Consider the following 17,144-nt stretch of genomic DNA (forward strand, 5'->3'; position numbering starts at 1 on the left):
AGGAAGGTCGTAGGAACGCGATAGTTATATATATATGGTGTAGAGGACGTGTAGCTAGTATCGTTACACACGATAGTGCGACAAACGCGATCGAGAGTGTGCGTCAAGTGACATTGCTCGCGTGTTGAAGATGTGCGATAATCGTCGTAATCGCTCGAGATTCAATGTATCACGCTGGGTCCGGCAATTCTTTTCTAATCATCTCGTACGACAGACCGAAGTAAGAAAGATATATCGAGATAGAGAAAAATGCTTAGACTTGTCTCGATATGTATAGGTACACATATAATACGGAGAGGAAACGCGCGTGATAAGTGATCACATCGAGCGACGATGACGAGGCTGTTTGTATGTAATGCCAATGTTGCCGAGGCCGAAGATTTAGCGTCTAACGTTTTCTGCTCGCACTTGGCGGGAATATTCGCGTCAAGTGGAAAGATGTGAATGCGAAATGCCATTTTACGACATACGCGTAAACTTGGAGTGCCTTCTTTCGTAACAGTTAGTTATACGAACGATATTTATTTATACGTTGAAACGCGATATATACGATATATTGGATAATAACAATGATAGCTTCGTATAAATCGATCGACAAATAAATTGGTGTTTACGCAAGTATTATGACAAACACGAAAAGTCGATACGAGGATCTGACGAAGAGTGAAACTCGTTCATTTTGGGACAAAGAGGGAAACGCGAGCGGTTCTCGATGAAATAAATAACGGGGGGGACGAGAAAGCAAAAAAGAGAAAGAGAGAGAAAGCGAGAGGTTAATATACTGCCTCGCGGCATGAATAATTTACGCTCGCTCGAATTTAAATAAATTCGTTCACCGCCGCTACCATCGTCATCGACTCGAAAACTGTAAGCGTGTACTCTCGACTCGGGGGGAGGGGCCCCCGAAAGTTGTTTACAGTCGCAGTTAATTTTAAATGAATTCGCCGGATATCGCGGATATCTCGTCACGTTCGTTATCGCGGGGTTATATATGTTATTCTGCGAAATTACTTAGAGACCCGTCAATTAACTCTCCGCGCGATGCAGCAACGCTCGTAAACAACGCGTGACGTAAGCTAGAAATAATACATTACATTGCAGCAAATAGCGGGTAACAAAATGTAGGAAAAATATACGACGAGAAGCGCCATAATTCACAAATTGAAAAAAAAAATTATTTGACATTTGTGAATCGAAAAATTTATCTCCACAGATTCTCTCTCCCTCTCTGTCTCTCTCTCTCTCTCTCTCTCTCTCGCACAAATTGAATAATAATTATCGATTTAATAATAATTATTGCATTCATCTCGCCGAAATTTTGGGCTGTTTTATTTTTCGTAAATTTTACGAGTCTGATAATAGTCTCTCTCTTTCTCTCTCCGAGTATCAGTTCGTCGCGCGTGCGACATCCTGTCGGTGGCCGAAAATAAAGCACGAAAAAAAAAAGAGCGAAAGAGATTATCAAAACCGACGGAGGCCGTAAGGTCATGGCACGTGAACCGCGGATGATCGAACGAGATTCCGTCACGCCCGTGTATAAGAGAATGCCGTTGTATATAATAAGTTGTATGTATATAAGCGGCTGTAAACGTCGACCGAAAAACATGTTTGGGCCGCGATCGGTTGTTTATGCGATATACCGTGTGAAAAAGAAAACAAACTTTAAAGGTCTCGAGGCGACATCGAGAGAGAGCCTTCATGGATCATGGATATCGTTATCTCGATAATGTTGCGGAGAGAAAAATAGAAAAAGAACGAAAAAAAAAGAGGAGAAAAACATAGTTAAGAGAAGATCTCTTCGACTTCGCGAGTTGGCGAAATAACGATATTTTTGTAATTATCCCCCGCCGTTGTATAATTCCTCTCTGACGCTACTTGACGTAAACACAAACAGACTGTGCGCGAACGTTACGGTAGATAATGCTGCTATTAATGTATCATAATACAAATACCAACGCGGGCAAAATTATGATCTACGCGCGCCCGTGAGGGAAGCCCACCCCATTCTGGATTAAACCCCCGTTCGTATCTAGCGCATAATTCTCCAAACTTTGCTCGTGTTATACGATGCAAGGAACGCGGGAAACTCACCTTCACCTCGAGAGTTGTATGCGAATGGAAAAACAATTTAGGGTACTCGTGTAGTGTATGTAATGAAACTATGCGATTGTTAAGTGCCACTATAATATATTTAAACAATCTCGCATTTATTTTATTTTCATTTCTAATTATGTAGAATACTATACAATTTGCATAAATATAATTAGAAATTAACTAATATATATTTGTTTTAATTTTATTTATACTGCATTATATATATATACGTGTTGCAGTTTCATTAATTCACAAATTAACAATATATACACATTTAGCTATATTTATCTACACGCTGTACGGCAATAACGGTACATATGTGCATTAGAAACGTTATTGCCGCGCGTTTTTACCCCTCTATCCCTTTATGATCGGAAATAAACCACCGATAGTGTAGTATGTGTTTTCGAGAAGAGCAGAAAGATTATTTTTCCTCGAAACATCTTGTCTATTCTTGAGATAGATCGCAGCAAAGTCGAAATATATTACAGGTCGACTGTTGCTCTGTCCAAGTGTCTCTTTGAAATAGAAAGTAGAAAGACTTTATAACTAACCCCTAAAGTAGCATTTAATTTCATGCTTTACCTATTGCTCATACATAGATTTATAATGGAAGTATAAAATAGAAAAGAATTTCATCATCTGAATTTGTGATCTGACAAGATTAATATTATTACGATCGATATAAACACTTAACATATTGTTGCAAATCTTATCGCATTCCTTCCACGAACACGATATTATTATTAATCTGTTTTGAACTTATCAATTAATTTTTTCTTATTACTTGACAGTCGGCTCTTTATTTATCACTATTCGTGCTGTCACACGCGTATCATGTACTTTGCACTTTCATTTATTCGCTTGGGAAACGTTTATACTGCGAAGTCTAATAAATATTTTCTCTCTCGCTTATAATCACACAACTAGTTTTAATTAATGAGCTTCATAATTGAAGAATATATACCGAGTTGTTTTCTCTTACTAATTTGTTTTCCCGTTCTATCAATATGCTTATTTCCCGCAAACCCATCTTTATCTCGTTGTATTCGTCGAGACGAGAGGAGTCTTATGTCCTACTAGAGAACCGTCGCGAACAAACCGCATTCTATTCAATTCCATTCTCTCTCGTTCTCTCTCCGTCAAACGAACGCTTTTACTCGTCGGGCATCGGCGGCGCGTGATCCAATTTAGCTACGTTCGCTCGCTCGTTCGCGACACGTTTCTCAGCGTCTGCGAATGCAAAACATCTCATTCACGGGCAAAAGTGCTGGCCGCCTGCGCCAATAGGCGTAGTCCCTTACCTGCGAGAGTAGCAAAAACGAGAGTAGCGGCGCGCGAAAGAGAGAGATAGATGATAGAGAGAGAGAGAGAGAGAGAGAGAGAGAGAGAGAGAGAGAGAAAGGACGCGAGAGAAAAGAGGGAGATGGGCGACGGCGGCGGATATATACAGAGAGCATCGCACTCTCCTTCGTCTTCCTCTGCCCGCGCGTCTCGCGAAGGGATAGAGAGAAAGAGAGAGAGAGAAGGAAAGAGTAAAACCGCGCGTATCGGGAGAGAACGTCATAAGACGTAAAGAGAGAGAGAGAGAGAGAGAGAGATAGATGATGATGGAGAGAAGTCGGTAGAATGCATGAAAGAGAGAAAGAGAGAGAAGACACGCGCACGGGGCTAAAATTAGAATGTCCGTTGGAATGCTGCTGGATGGTAGTGGTGTATACAGGGTGATTCAGCGAGCGAAAGAGAGAAAGAGAGAGAGAGAGAGAGAGAAAGAGTAAAGATATGCGCGGATAGTTTATTTCGTCCTGGGACGAGGCCCCTAAGGACGCGTAGCGGATATGCGATGGAGAATGAGCGCATATATTCGCACGATATATATACATACTGGGGGTACCGGAAAGTGGTCGATCTTGTGTTATGCGCAAAGCATCTCTTCTCCTCTCTTCTAGCTTTTCTTTTCTCCGGCGCTGCTCCTTTTTCGCACGCCTTTTATACTCTCGTCGCCGGAAATAGATTCGCGTATCGACGCGCTCCAAGAATAGTCTTTAACCTTTTCGTCGCGAGATACGAAACGAATAGAGCAGTAGTGACTATGATAGTATATATGTATAATATTAATGAATTCGCATAGTGTGCTATTTTCAAATGGGACATTATTTCACGTGATATTTTTGCTTTCGCAACTTATTCTGATGAAAAAAAAATGTTATGAAGAATATTCTCGTAATAAATAAATTCAAATTTTGCACGTACGATATTATAGGAAGAAATATATCTTTTTAAATATCACTTGATTTATAGGACTCTCAGATTCTAAATCCTACTGACAGTCCTTGCGCGAACTTGTGTTCTATAAATAGCAGTTACAAAATTTTGCGGGACCGTGGGTCGCCGGCCACATCCTCTCAAGGAGGGGGTCTTTGCTCAACCGACCGAAATTCAAATATCACCGATTGCTTTTCAAATACTTCAGCGAAATACCGCACCCTCTTCCGCGCGGCCCGCGCGATATCTGCGATCTAAGCAAATCTTCCCAGGTCATTCCACGGTGGACTGTCGCCCGCATATCGATTCTTTCTGCGAGATCCCCCACCTCGCCTCGATATCTAGCGATCGAGGTGAGATGCTTTGCGTTTGCGGGACGCTTGGTATTTGGTGCCACGGTGGTTGGATTATATTTCGTCGTCGTTGTCGTCTTGGTCGTCGACACGCGGAGGCAGAGTAAAGGAGAACTGGCGGCAAAAGGAATAGATAAGCAAATAAATAAACTAGCGGGGCAAGGCGGAGTCAAGGCGAGCGTGCGAGAGAGAAAGAAGAGAGCGAGTAGGACCGTTGATTCTCGGGCGAATGCTCGTCGACGAGGTCGACGGCCTGACACGGATGGTTGACGCCGTGGGGCCCGCCTCGTAACCGGCCTGAGAAGAAGAAGAAGAAGAAGAAGAAGGAGAATAGGTAGATAAAGAGAGGAATGGAAAGGGCCCACCGCTGTGGGTTTTCGCCCTCCGCAAAGACTATATGCCTGTCTCGATACCACCCGGCTCGGTGATCAGTCTGGGTCATCCATAGCCCTCTCCTCCGCTGGAGTCCGGTATTAGTTCTCTCTTTCTGAATTATAGAGGAAAGACGTTAGAATTTTAATTCTACAGAATACCGATCGCATCGCTTTCGCTAAATACTGAATGTCTTCAAGATAAATGAACGGTTTATTCTTCGACCGATTTTGAGTGGATTTACTGTGACATCGATAGCTCTTATCATCTTAGCTCTCTCCATTGAGTACACCGCGAGTGCTTCCTCGAGTATATATACTATATATATCCCATTTCTGTCGACCTCATACGGTTCTTCCCCCTCTTCTTCCATCCGTAAACGAGTGATCGATGGCCGACGACGGGCGGGTAGCGCGAAATTAGGGCGTCGAGTATTTATCGCTTCTATCTCGCCGCTATTTACCGTACCTGCGGCTTCTCGTCGCCATCCCCAGTTTTATCATCCGTCTGTTTTATTTCTCTCTCTCTCTCTCTCTCTCTCTCTCTCTCTCTTTCTCTTTTATGCTCTCTTTCCCCTTTCTCGCGCTGTTATAACTTGTACAACACACGACTGGATATTTTTTATTAGATTTCTTTCGCGCACCGTTAATTCGAGGCTTCTTTGCACCGCGATTTATTCCTCCCCCGATATATTTCTGTTTTTATTCCTGCATTGATTCTATCAGAGTCAATTAATATTTCTAAGAAACACTCGACGTCCTGTTTATTCAAAGTCGATGAGCAAAAATGACTCGGTTTCCATTTTTTTTTTTTAATTGTTAACTATTTTTTGGAATTTTTGTTTGCTATTTTTTACACATAATATTTTTGTCATCCGATTGTTTTTAGTATTTAGTAGTATTCTATTTTTATTTACTACACTGTGAAAATTTTTTAATTTTAGAGAAATGTTTTTCAATTTTCAATACGAATATATTCGTATAGTATTTGTTTTTTTTTTCATTCCTTTCTATTGTTATATTTTTTTGGAAAATACTTGTTTTAAAATTTATATAGAAACGCTTCTCTCTCTCCTCTTTTTTTCCCATCTACGAAGAAACTGGACGCTGAAGTAATACGTAATATTCGTTGGTCATTGTCGCCCTCATTGCATTTCCAACAAATACGAAGTGCTTCATTAAGGCGAGTCGGGAAATCATAAAAGTCGAATGCTCGATGAAGTGATAAAACTTAATTCGCCTGCACGGCTGTTACACAAACAACCATGCCCGCCCATGTTTTTCGTAGGAGACGTTCGTCCGTCCATTCTGGTTTTACGATTTCTGAGAGGGTTTTACGGTTTATTTTTATTAGCGGCTTCTTTCACCCTCCGTGGCAGGGTTCGCGCGCCGAAAATTACGACGGGCCGAATGTACGATTCGCAAGAAAAGGCTGCGTAAAATAAGAAGAACCGACCCGCGTTTATCGTCGTCGACTTATGCAATTCCCGCCGAAATCACTCTCGGCCTCTGATAAATCCAGCTCGGGAAAACAATTGCAAAAACATCACGGTGTATCGAGATTAACTCGACTTGCGAGCAATTCATTACCGATTGTCTGCCTTGTTATATCATTTCTCACGCGTGCTTGGTTGTCCCCGATTATTATTATTATTATTATTATTTTTATTATTATTATTATTATTATCATTATTATTATTATTACGTATCGATTCTCCATCGCCGTCGACTCAAACAGATTAGCAAAAAGTGTTTCTCCTTGTCAAACAGCTGTCGCAAATAATCATAAAGCTGGATTCAACGAGCTGCGCATAAAGCTGTCGCCAGTTGCAGTTTCGCGTCATCCATCATGCCATGATTTCCAGTAGAGTAGACATAATTATTCCGTCATTATTTAGTTCTGATAAGATATCCATAAAGATTAATGATATGGATGTATAATCAAGAATGTATAGTCGAGTTTGTAACATTCGGAGCTTTATTTTTATTTTATTTTGTCGACAGGTGTTTGTAAGAGTGTTGGTGATGGAAATCGGGTTGATGGAATTCTTCCTTTAATTAGTATGTCGCGCCATTTTCGAATTGAAAAAATTTCACTGTACAACTCCTATATAATTAAATAATGGAATTTTGATTTTGCAAACCACTATAGATATTTAATTCCGCATAAAAAAAACTCACAAACAATAAGTAGTAAAAATTGTAAGAATAGAAATGGGATTTCTGGGACATTTTGTTTAGCTCAATGTTTGCAAGGAAAACTCTTACACGTTAAATTTTTTTATTCTGTAATAGCTTTATTAAATGTAAAGACTCTTAAAAGAAAGGAGGACGAATGAATTGCTGCGCGTACATCTTGTCGAGGGCGGGAAACTTGTTGCGATTCTTTGTATACGAAACTCTACGGGGATCGTTTTTCGGCGGAAGTGCAATGATAATGACAGCGGAAAGAAGAGAGCTCGATCGTCTTTCGAGCCGGAAATGAGGGACGATTAGGAGCGCACGTAAAGGGACATTTATCTCGCGAGAACACGCGCGATCGTGATCCTCTTCGGGAACGGAAATGCTCGAGCACTCGACACGTTCTACCCGGGGCCGGTTTCAGGGCTTCTCACCCCTTCGACCATTGAATTTCATACCTCTCTAAACGTAGCAGTATTTAATCGTCTTCAACCCCCTGCGAGCAGGTACCAGGTAAAACATCTGTTGCTCAACCTGTATCGCGTTATAATACCTTTTACGCTCCAGTAGTGATCCTTTTGCGATTTTTTTTTCTATCACGAGAGGAGAAAGAACCGGAGATCGCGCGCGTGAGAGAACGGCCCAGTCGTTTAGAGTATTATAAAGAGCGTCTCGCAAACGGGTCGCAGTTACGTACTACATCATGCTTTCTCTCCCTCTTGAAAGAGGGAGAGAGAGGTAGCTAACAATAATATCGTACCGTTGCAACGAAGGAAATCTACCGGGGAAAACGGCTCGTTCCTGTTCCTTCGATTTTGCGTCGCAACCTTGTTAACGGTAGCGGAATCATCCCTTTCCCCTCGACGGATCTTGAAATTCTCATCATTATAAAGCTGTTTTGTGCGTGCAAACGGATTCAACCGGCGATTCTCGTTAAACCTCAATGCGCATTAAAATACTTGTTCGTTTATATGCGTACACAGTTCACGTGGTTGGAAAGAGGATATGTTTCTACGGAAAAAAAAATATATATATTATACATACGAAAATGGCGAGACACGCGCGATTAATCTCGTAAACTTTGGACTTCGGCCGCGTATAGCCTTGATCTTCTAGCGCGCGTGGGCTGTGCGTGCCCGCGCAAAATGCGTTTCTACTTTTCTGCGTGGCTGCCAACGACGACGCCTCTGTCCTCCCGCTGTCATCCTCTGACCCGCACGGCGCGACCACGTGCCGGCCGGTTGGTCTGTCAGTCGGTCGGTCGGTTGGTCGCGGTGACGTCACGCTTCCGGTACGTGATTTCCTGATACCGGACGACGTCCGTTGGCGGATGAGAGGAGTTAAATGCCGGACACGGGAGGTTCGTGCCTCCTCCTCTGCGCGAGTGTCTCTCGCGTTTTCCGGAGCGGAAAGGATAATGAGGACGCAACACGAACTCGCTGCGCGAGAGGCGAAGGGGCGAAGGGGCGAAGGGGCGATCGTCTTAACGTTTTCGCAATTTTCCGATTCATCGCTTGTTCTTTCCTTTTTTTTTTTTTTTTTTTTTTTTTTAGTTCTAAAGGAATCACAAGATAATCAAAGAAAATTTAGACCTGCCTCAATTTTAAATTAATCTCGAAAAAATGAGAGATATCACGCGTGTGACTTTTGACATTCGCGACATCTTATCAAGTTTATATTACAGCAAACGTTATCGTATATAAAGTTACAAGTCGGCAAGACTGTAGGTTCCACTTAGCAAATCGTTAGCCGCGCGCGAAAATAGAGCGAGCCAGACAGACGATCACATACGGTGTGCTTGACAAGTCGCTCATATTTGGTTGCAGCGTGTGGCGAACCAGGCGCTTACCGTTTCGCCACAGCCGGCAGTAACGGTGGAGGGGCCGGTGTCTAGAATGTCTCCACCGACGAATGACGTGACCAATGATGTGGTGGCGCCACCCAGCACCCTGGCGCCCCGGGTTCCACCGACGACGAACCCGAGCCTCACCACCATCAATCCACCAACGCACAAGCGTACCCCAAAGGACTTCATCTTTGGCAAGGTGATCGGCGAAGGAAGCTTCTCTACCGTAAGTCCCACTTTCTATTGTAAAACATAAACGCAAAAAAAGAGATTAAATGTAGCAAAAATTACTGTAAATTATTAAATATTTATAAGTGTGAAATAACCGAGTTTGAATTTGATTCGACAGGTTTATATTGCCAAAGATATCCATACCAGCAAGGAGTACGCAATCAAGGTGTGCGAGAAGCGTCACATCCTCAAAGAGAAGAAGTCCGAATACGTGAAGCTTGAGAAGGACGTGCTGAACATGCTCGCGGGCGCCAAACACTCGTTCGTGCGTTTGTTCTGCACCTTCCAGGACAGTGAGAGACTCTACTTTGTCCTGTCATACGCTAAAAACGGCGAGCTCCTGCCATACATCAACAAGGTGGGCTCCTTCGACATCGAGTGCACCAAGTTTTACTCGGCCGAGATTCTGCGCGGTCTCGAGTACCTGCATGGACTCGGTATCATTCACCGGGATCTCAAGCCGGAGAACATCCTGCTGGACGAAAAGATGCACGTGCTAATTACCGACTTTGGCAGTGCCAAGATTCTCGACGATCCAGAAACGGTGCTGACGACGACCACGACGACGACGACGACGACGACGACCACCACCACCGCCTCGGACGGAGACCCAGACGCCCAGCAGCAACAGCAATACCGCAGGGAACGCAGGGGCTCCTTCGTCGGTACCGCTCAGTACGTGTCACCAGAGTTACTGACTGACAAGACGGCGAGCAGGGCGTCCGATCTCTGGGCTCTGGGCTGTATCATTTACCAGATGGTCGCCGGCCTGCCACCTTTCCGCTCCAGGAGCGAGTACATGATATTCCAAAAGATCTTAAAACTCGAATATGAGATACCAGACGGTTTTTGCGAGCTGGCAAAGTCGCTTGTTAGTCAACTCCTGGTTCTGGAGCCGACACAGCGATTGGGCGCTCTGGACGAGCATGGCGCCGGTTATCCCAGCATTCGGGCGCATCCCTTCTTCGAAGGCGTCGATTTCGAGACTCTCCACGAGCAGACACCACCGCCAATCTATCCGTATCTTCCCGGCACATCAGAGCACGAGGAGCTGAGGTCGCAGTACAGAGTGCCCGATAATCTCGAACCCGGTTTGGACGATAAACAGCTCACTAGGCTCCTCGGACTGGGTATCGGCGAGGACACCGATGACGATGACGATGTCACCACCAATACTACCGGTGTGGAACAGAGCGCCGTCAGCAAACCCGTCAGCAAGACCACCGCGGCCGCGGTAAAGCCAATAAGAAGGCGGATCAACAATTACATCGACGGCGGCGCCAAAATTGCCGATTTGACGCCCGAGCAGATCAGGATGCGGCTGGAGAAACAGCGAGCCACGAATCAGTGGGACAGCTTCGTCGAAGGCAATCTAATACTGAAGCAGGGTTTCGTCAACAAAAGGAAGGGTTTATTCACCAGACGGAGAATGCTTCTACTCACTACCGGACCGCACCTATACTACATCGATCCTTTTAATATGGTGCTCAAGGGTGAGATACCCTGGAGCCCTGCATTGAGGGTCGAGCCGAAAAATTTCAAGATCTTTTTCGTTCATACGGTGAGTGTTTTTAAATGATTATGATAAAAGAAAAGTAATTGATAAGATATACGTACTTTGATTTTATATTTTTGTTTAAATTTTATAAAGATCAAAATCGCATTTGGAGATGTTTCAAACCATTCTGTTCCATCTGTACTATCAAAGAAGAATACAATATATCTAAGTTTCTGTCTTTTTTCTGTTTACAGCCAAACAGGACGTACTATCTCGAAGATCCCGAGGGATTCGCATTGGAATGGTGCAGAGCTATCGAGGAGATGCGGGTCCATTGTTACGGCCTGCAGGAGACGACCGCCGCTTAGAAAGGGACACTCGGGAGAGATTTAAAATACAGAACATATAGCGAGCAGTGGTAAAGTCAGTGAGTGGCGATCACTAAGATCGGTCTGTTCCCGACGAGACAAGACGGCGAATCGATTGTTCGCGTATAGCCCGTTGTAAAAAAAAAAAAGTAGACTAGTAGACTTGTCGCGCGCTAAATCGCGCTCTGTACAGTTTAGGCAAAAATTCATTTAGGTAAAAATTCCAAAACGCGATCTCTCCGTTGTCGAAAATCCAACGTCGTGCGATGTTTATTACCTTACTTACGTTCGTTATTTATTGTCAGACCCTTTACATAGAATCGCACGACGCGCGCATGGCTGTTCGTAGCTGGAGCGTGTAAAACATGAATGGAAAGACGGAGGATTAGAAAAATTTTTAGCTAAGGCTTCGACTGCGTGTATTCGTAGCGTCTGTTGCCGTGTGACATATTCAACTCAGACGTGAGATCGAGGTCGCCAAAAGAAAATTAATTTTCCACGCATCCATAAATTTTGATGTTTTAGTATTCTCGCGATACACACGTAATCTCGCATATGATGAATTAAATTTTTGTACGAATCGACGCTTTCGAAAAGGGAAAAGAAAAAAAAATCGGATCGCACGTCCCGGAAGGAGTCTCTTTGTCTATAGGCACCTCGTAACACGTCGCACGGCGCTATTATAGTTTATTATACTTTATTCCTAAGCGTAGTGAAATTTACACGCGTCGGCGCGATATTTAGATAAAATCAAAAAACGCAAGCGAATTAGAAGTCAATTTAGTCGAGGTTAGCCAAAAAGTAAACGAAAAATGCATTGGAGGATAACAAGTCAGTACGCAGCTTTAAAACAAAATGTTTACGTTGCCTGTAAAGGATCCCCGGAATCTCGCGACGTTCCAGGCGATCTTTGCTCTCTTCGCAATGTCACATACATACACAAATACACACACAGACCCACGCGTGCATACACATACACATACACATATACATATACAGTATTCTTCATCACATTGACCATCGTCGTTCCTCGTTACTCTCGTTTGTACTCTTGTTTTCTCTTCTTAAAAATATTATTCTCTGTAAATATTATAACGCGTTTCTACGAAGAGCAGGCTGCGTAAAAGCACTTACCCTGTAATATAGTAGATATGTAAGTAGGAAAAGAAGTATCGTTGTCTTACGTACGGCGCGTATTTTGTCCCTGCTTAGTTCCACTTTTCGTCGTGGCCCTCGGGAACTCGAGCGTGTGCGATTGGTGATTACTGAAAATTATGGAGAAAAGGGAGATATCGGCCTTGGCATTCCTTTCCGCACGTTCGTTTACACAAAGGGGAAGCGGTGGAAAACACGGGTCATAGGAAACGAGAAAAGCGACTTTGTTTTGCCTCCTTTGCAAAAGACTTTACATACCTGAGAAAGGACCTTAGATTGATAGATAGCAATATAGACTCGTTTGAGAGTTGTTAGCTTTAAGAAACGCTAGTAAAATTTATTTAGAGCATATTTCATCGTTTGATTATGTCGTTGTCATTAGTGCGATTATTATGGTATAATTTTTAGCGAAATATTACGATTATTATCGCTCGCGTAATTGTTGCGACAGTGCTGAGTATGCGAACGAGTATTACGAGCATTCATTTTCCTCGCATATAAAATTAGATATTTAATTATTACACAACCTCGCTTTTTGTTAATTTATTCCTATCGTTACTTGCCTCGAATATTATTTATTCTCAATTATTATTATTTTTTTTTCTTTAATTTAATCGCGCGAGAAAATCGCAGCGCACTCGTCGTATATAAAGATTACAGAGACTAGTGTTACTATCGCTATCACCACACTCTGCGACTATATATTTACTATTTATATTATTATATATATCGCTCTTACTACTATTATCTATTACTATTACTATCGTCACCACTGCGTTGTTGCTATACGTTACTGCGTACATATATATATTATATATATTCTATATTACACGTCAACTATTGTGTCGTTAGACTTAGCTGTTTTTAAGTATACACGTTTATTGTAAATACGTACTGCCGCGTTGATAAGAGGGAAAATCGAGGCGTGATTCGACCAGGGATATCGCAATCGAGCCGTAAACCGACCGTGTACATAAAGTTGTATATTACTAAATATATACGCGCAAGAAAAGATATATAGATATATTATATATATATACATATATGTATAAAAAATATTTATGAGAGAAATGTGAATAATAGATAGGAAAAGAAACCGTGTATAAACGTTTTCATAGATTAAAATCGCGCTTAGATTTAATTCTCGTTGATTCTCGGTACGGCTCGTTTGCGATTCCGCTACAACGAAAGAATCTCCTTTATAATCGTCTCCCCGCGCCCCCCCCCCCTTTTCTTACTCTCTCGCATGACGCAGACATAAACAGGGTATTGGGAGAATGATTGGAACGGTGGATCGATGGTTGCGCGTGTTGCGCCGTGCAATGTTCGAAAAAATGGTGATTCGTTCTTTTACGGATCGGCATTGTCCTCGCTTGCCCAGTGGCTTTGTCAAAATGACCGCTTTTGACGGGCTGCGTACGGTGCGGGCGGACGAAAACGGAGAACGGGCGAACAACCATCGTCGTGTCCCGATCAGACTCTCCTTTCTTTTTTTCTAGTGAGAACCGATCGCGAGAGAGGGAATAAGTCTAGTTTAAAATTTTGCTTCAAGCGAATCGCGTCCCGATTTTAGCAGCGTAATCTCTCCATCGCAAACGAAGCACGTGCTTTTGTCGCGGAACTCTGGTTCATATATATGTATATATATATGTATATACATATATATATATGTATATATACACATATACATATATCGCGCGAAGTCTTTATATATAATATATATTTTTTCGAACGTAGATAAAAATATATAATATATTTCCGAGTATGTAAATATATCACACAGACACACACACACAACACACACACACGCATCAACGTTGTGCTTCTTTTCCGCAGAGAGAGAGAGAGACTACGTACTACAAATCCGATCACCGATCTCGTATCATACGTACACATACACACACACACACACACACACACACACACACACACACACACACACACACACACACACACACACACAATTAAAAATCGTTTCTATATATACGAGATAGGGAGAACGGATCGGGCGCGTCGTTTCCATCGCGGCAAACTTTGCGGGTCCTACGTTTTATGCAGGCCTTGCAAACTTTCAGATGGGAACGCGTGCTTCTTCTCAGGGGTAGTCGATGGGGAAATCGATGACGCATCGATTTTCCGAAAAGGGCAAGGGACGTTGGCGAACATTTTTTTTTATCGTCAAGCTCACCGCTTTAGAGATTCCTATCGCCCTCTTCGGACTCTGTGCGTTAAAAAATGCCCCTCTTCTCACTAAATTATATCATAGTAAGATAGTCGATTCGAACGTGACTTCGAGATATGATGGCGAGGCGTTACGTTCGCTAAGAGAAGAGATAGTTAATTTAACTAAGCTAGAAAGAGTTTTGCCGAGAGATGTGAATACTTAAATCGGAACCCTTACATCGTCGCGGAACTGTTTATAAATCTGCGAAACACGCAAGCAATAACAGCAAGGCCTTGCGAATATTCAGATGCCTACTGTTTCGATACAGCAGAAACGCTTCAACTATAAATTGCAGTATTACTAAATGTATACAGATTAAGTATAATATATACAAACACATACATACTTATAATACACTTATACGTACAAACACACACCTTACACTCGCGCAACTTACGAGAAGACTTTGTAAATAGTTAGAATGTAATTGATATTATAGGCGCCAAGATCTATTAAGGATAACATCAAATTTATTTATAGTAAATTTTCCGAAATATCGCATAAACCTGTGTTCTCTTATTTTGCAAACTGAAATTCCTATCCCAGAAAGTTCCTTAAATGCGACTTATTACATAAGAGTATAATTATGAAAAATGTTAATTTATTCTTTAAAAAGATAATCTGTATAACATGAAATCTCTTAAATTGTATCTTATATACTTAATATTTTTTTACTTCTCAAAATTATGTGTCAAATATTTCTTCAATATTGGCAAGTTTTTTATCGAGCCGTACAGATATGAAGCGATATATAAAAATTTCTTTTAATGTGTACATGTAAATACATAATTTATTTTCTGCAAATAATTTACATCAAAGAGAAAAATTTGAAATTACATTTTATATACATTTAGTGTTTTATTGTTTTTGTTTATCAAGATGTGTTAATATATGTCTCTTCAAATCTGGCATATTTTTCGGTTGTAGTGTGCATTTGTGGCATTTCAATTTTGTATTTAAATAATCTTTGCATCTTTCCGGAGAAACTTTATTGATTTCGCCCTCTTCATGTAATTGACAGGATACATCTAAAATTAAATCTGTGTTTAATTGTATCTAAGATGTTTATTTAAATAAAGATATCAGTCCAAACCTGACGAATGTAAAAAGAACGGTGTTGTAAATGAGTTCCAATGATACTTGGTTTTAAGATAAGGACTATTGAAATCCGTGCTTATTACATGTAGGTGCAGTCTTTGCATACTTGGCATCGCGTGATAACCTATGCTGCAAAAATTATTAACGTTTCGTAGCATAATTTTAAACTTATCAAATAAAATAGATAATTATTACCAACATTATATTATTAATATTACTGTTTCATTTTAATCTAAAACTCACATGAATTCATGATCTGTTTGTCTTTCTACAAGATCACGAGCAATATCATGCATATGCATTAATAAATCTTGATGATTCTTTTTCACTTGCCATATAGAATGAATATCCTCTTTTGGTAAAACCAAATAGTGAAATTGTGCTTTGGGATATTTATCTTTAATGACAACTATTTTATCATCTTCCTTGACCATAAGTTCAGGATCCTCCATTGATTTAAGCAAACCAGCAGACCAGTGACTTTTACTTAAAGTCGTTGATTTACTCGTATTCGATTCGGCTTTACGTTTCATTATTACACAATTATAAAATTTTAATTTCGTATTAAATACCGTAAAAAACCTATATGTAAAATAAATATAGATAATATATATATATATATATATATATATATATATATATATATATATATATATATATATATATATAAATTACATAATTTCAAAAAGATAAATGAATAAATAAATTATTACATAGCAGATTAATAATTGACGTTTTTTGTAATAAGAATATTTTTCTAATTTCATTATTATACAATTTTTAAGCACAAAGATATGGAACTCCCATCCTGTAGTTGTTATAAAATATATTTATCTTATAAATAGCAATTTGTCAAACTACATAAAAATTATATGTTGTCAATTAACGTTGACAAGTTTATTTACTCAGAAAATGATTAATAATTCTCATACCTGATAATTTTGACACTTTGTACTGTAGGTTAGTTGCGAGGGTTAATTCTTCTAACCTATGGCACATGTGTCAAGCGATGTTATTTTTGCCGGATTATAATATTTTATATTTGGCTGCATTCCATAGTGCATTTCCTGAATTATACATTTTGTAATCATTAAAAATACACAAATAAAATGTACGAAAATGAGCGAGATAAACCACTATGCGAGGAAATGACAGACTTGTGTTCTACAAACAGCTGATTGCAGGACTGTTCCGCAATCAGCTGATTGCAGTGTTCCGAAAATAGCTGACCGCGCATGGCTTATTATTTTTTTTTTTTTTTTTGCCACACTAAAATATTTTATACCAAAATTAAATAGCCAAACTTTATCAAATTGTTAGAGATCTTCAAGCTATTCTCTTTTAGATTCGTATTAAATAATTATTCATTTTTTAAAACACATGCTTTATAATACATATTTTATTTGCCTTATACTTACTAACGCCCGATTGCACCAACATTATTTTGGATTTAAGTGAGA

At 40.7% G+C, this 17,144-nt stretch overlaps 2 protein-coding genes across 2 annotated transcripts; one reads left to right on the plus strand and one right to left on the minus strand.

Annotated features, from left to right (window-relative positions):
- Window positions 1–4: 4 nt before the first annotated feature.
- Window positions 5–15,091, plus strand: Pdk1 (Phosphoinositide-dependent kinase 1). The gene is made up of 4 exons (XM_072888328.1): window positions 5–220; window positions 9,091–9,336; window positions 9,460–10,902; window positions 11,094–15,091. The coding sequence occupies exons 1-4, from the start codon at window positions 131–133 to the stop codon at window positions 11,205–11,207; spliced, it is 1,893 nt and encodes a 630-aa protein (XP_072744429.1). The 5' UTR covers window positions 5–130; the 3' UTR covers window positions 11,208–15,091.
- Aptx (aprataxin) lies at window positions 14,337–16,914 on the minus strand. Its single transcript, XM_072888333.1, has 4 exons — window positions 16,617–16,914; window positions 15,928–16,266; window positions 15,680–15,813; window positions 14,337–15,614 (listed from the first exon to the last, which is right to left on the minus strand). The coding sequence occupies exons 2-4, from the start codon at window positions 16,215–16,217 to the stop codon at window positions 15,445–15,447; spliced, it is 594 nt and encodes a 197-aa protein (XP_072744434.1). The 5' UTR covers window positions 16,218–16,266; window positions 16,617–16,914; the 3' UTR covers window positions 14,337–15,444.
- Between the last annotated feature and the right edge of the window lie 230 nt (window positions 16,915–17,144).

The sequence above is a fragment of the Anoplolepis gracilipes genome, chromosome 3, assembly GCF_047496725.1.
Source record: "Anoplolepis gracilipes chromosome 3, ASM4749672v1, whole genome shotgun sequence".
Lineage (NCBI taxonomy): Eukaryota > Metazoa > Arthropoda > Insecta > Hymenoptera > Formicidae > Anoplolepis > Anoplolepis gracilipes.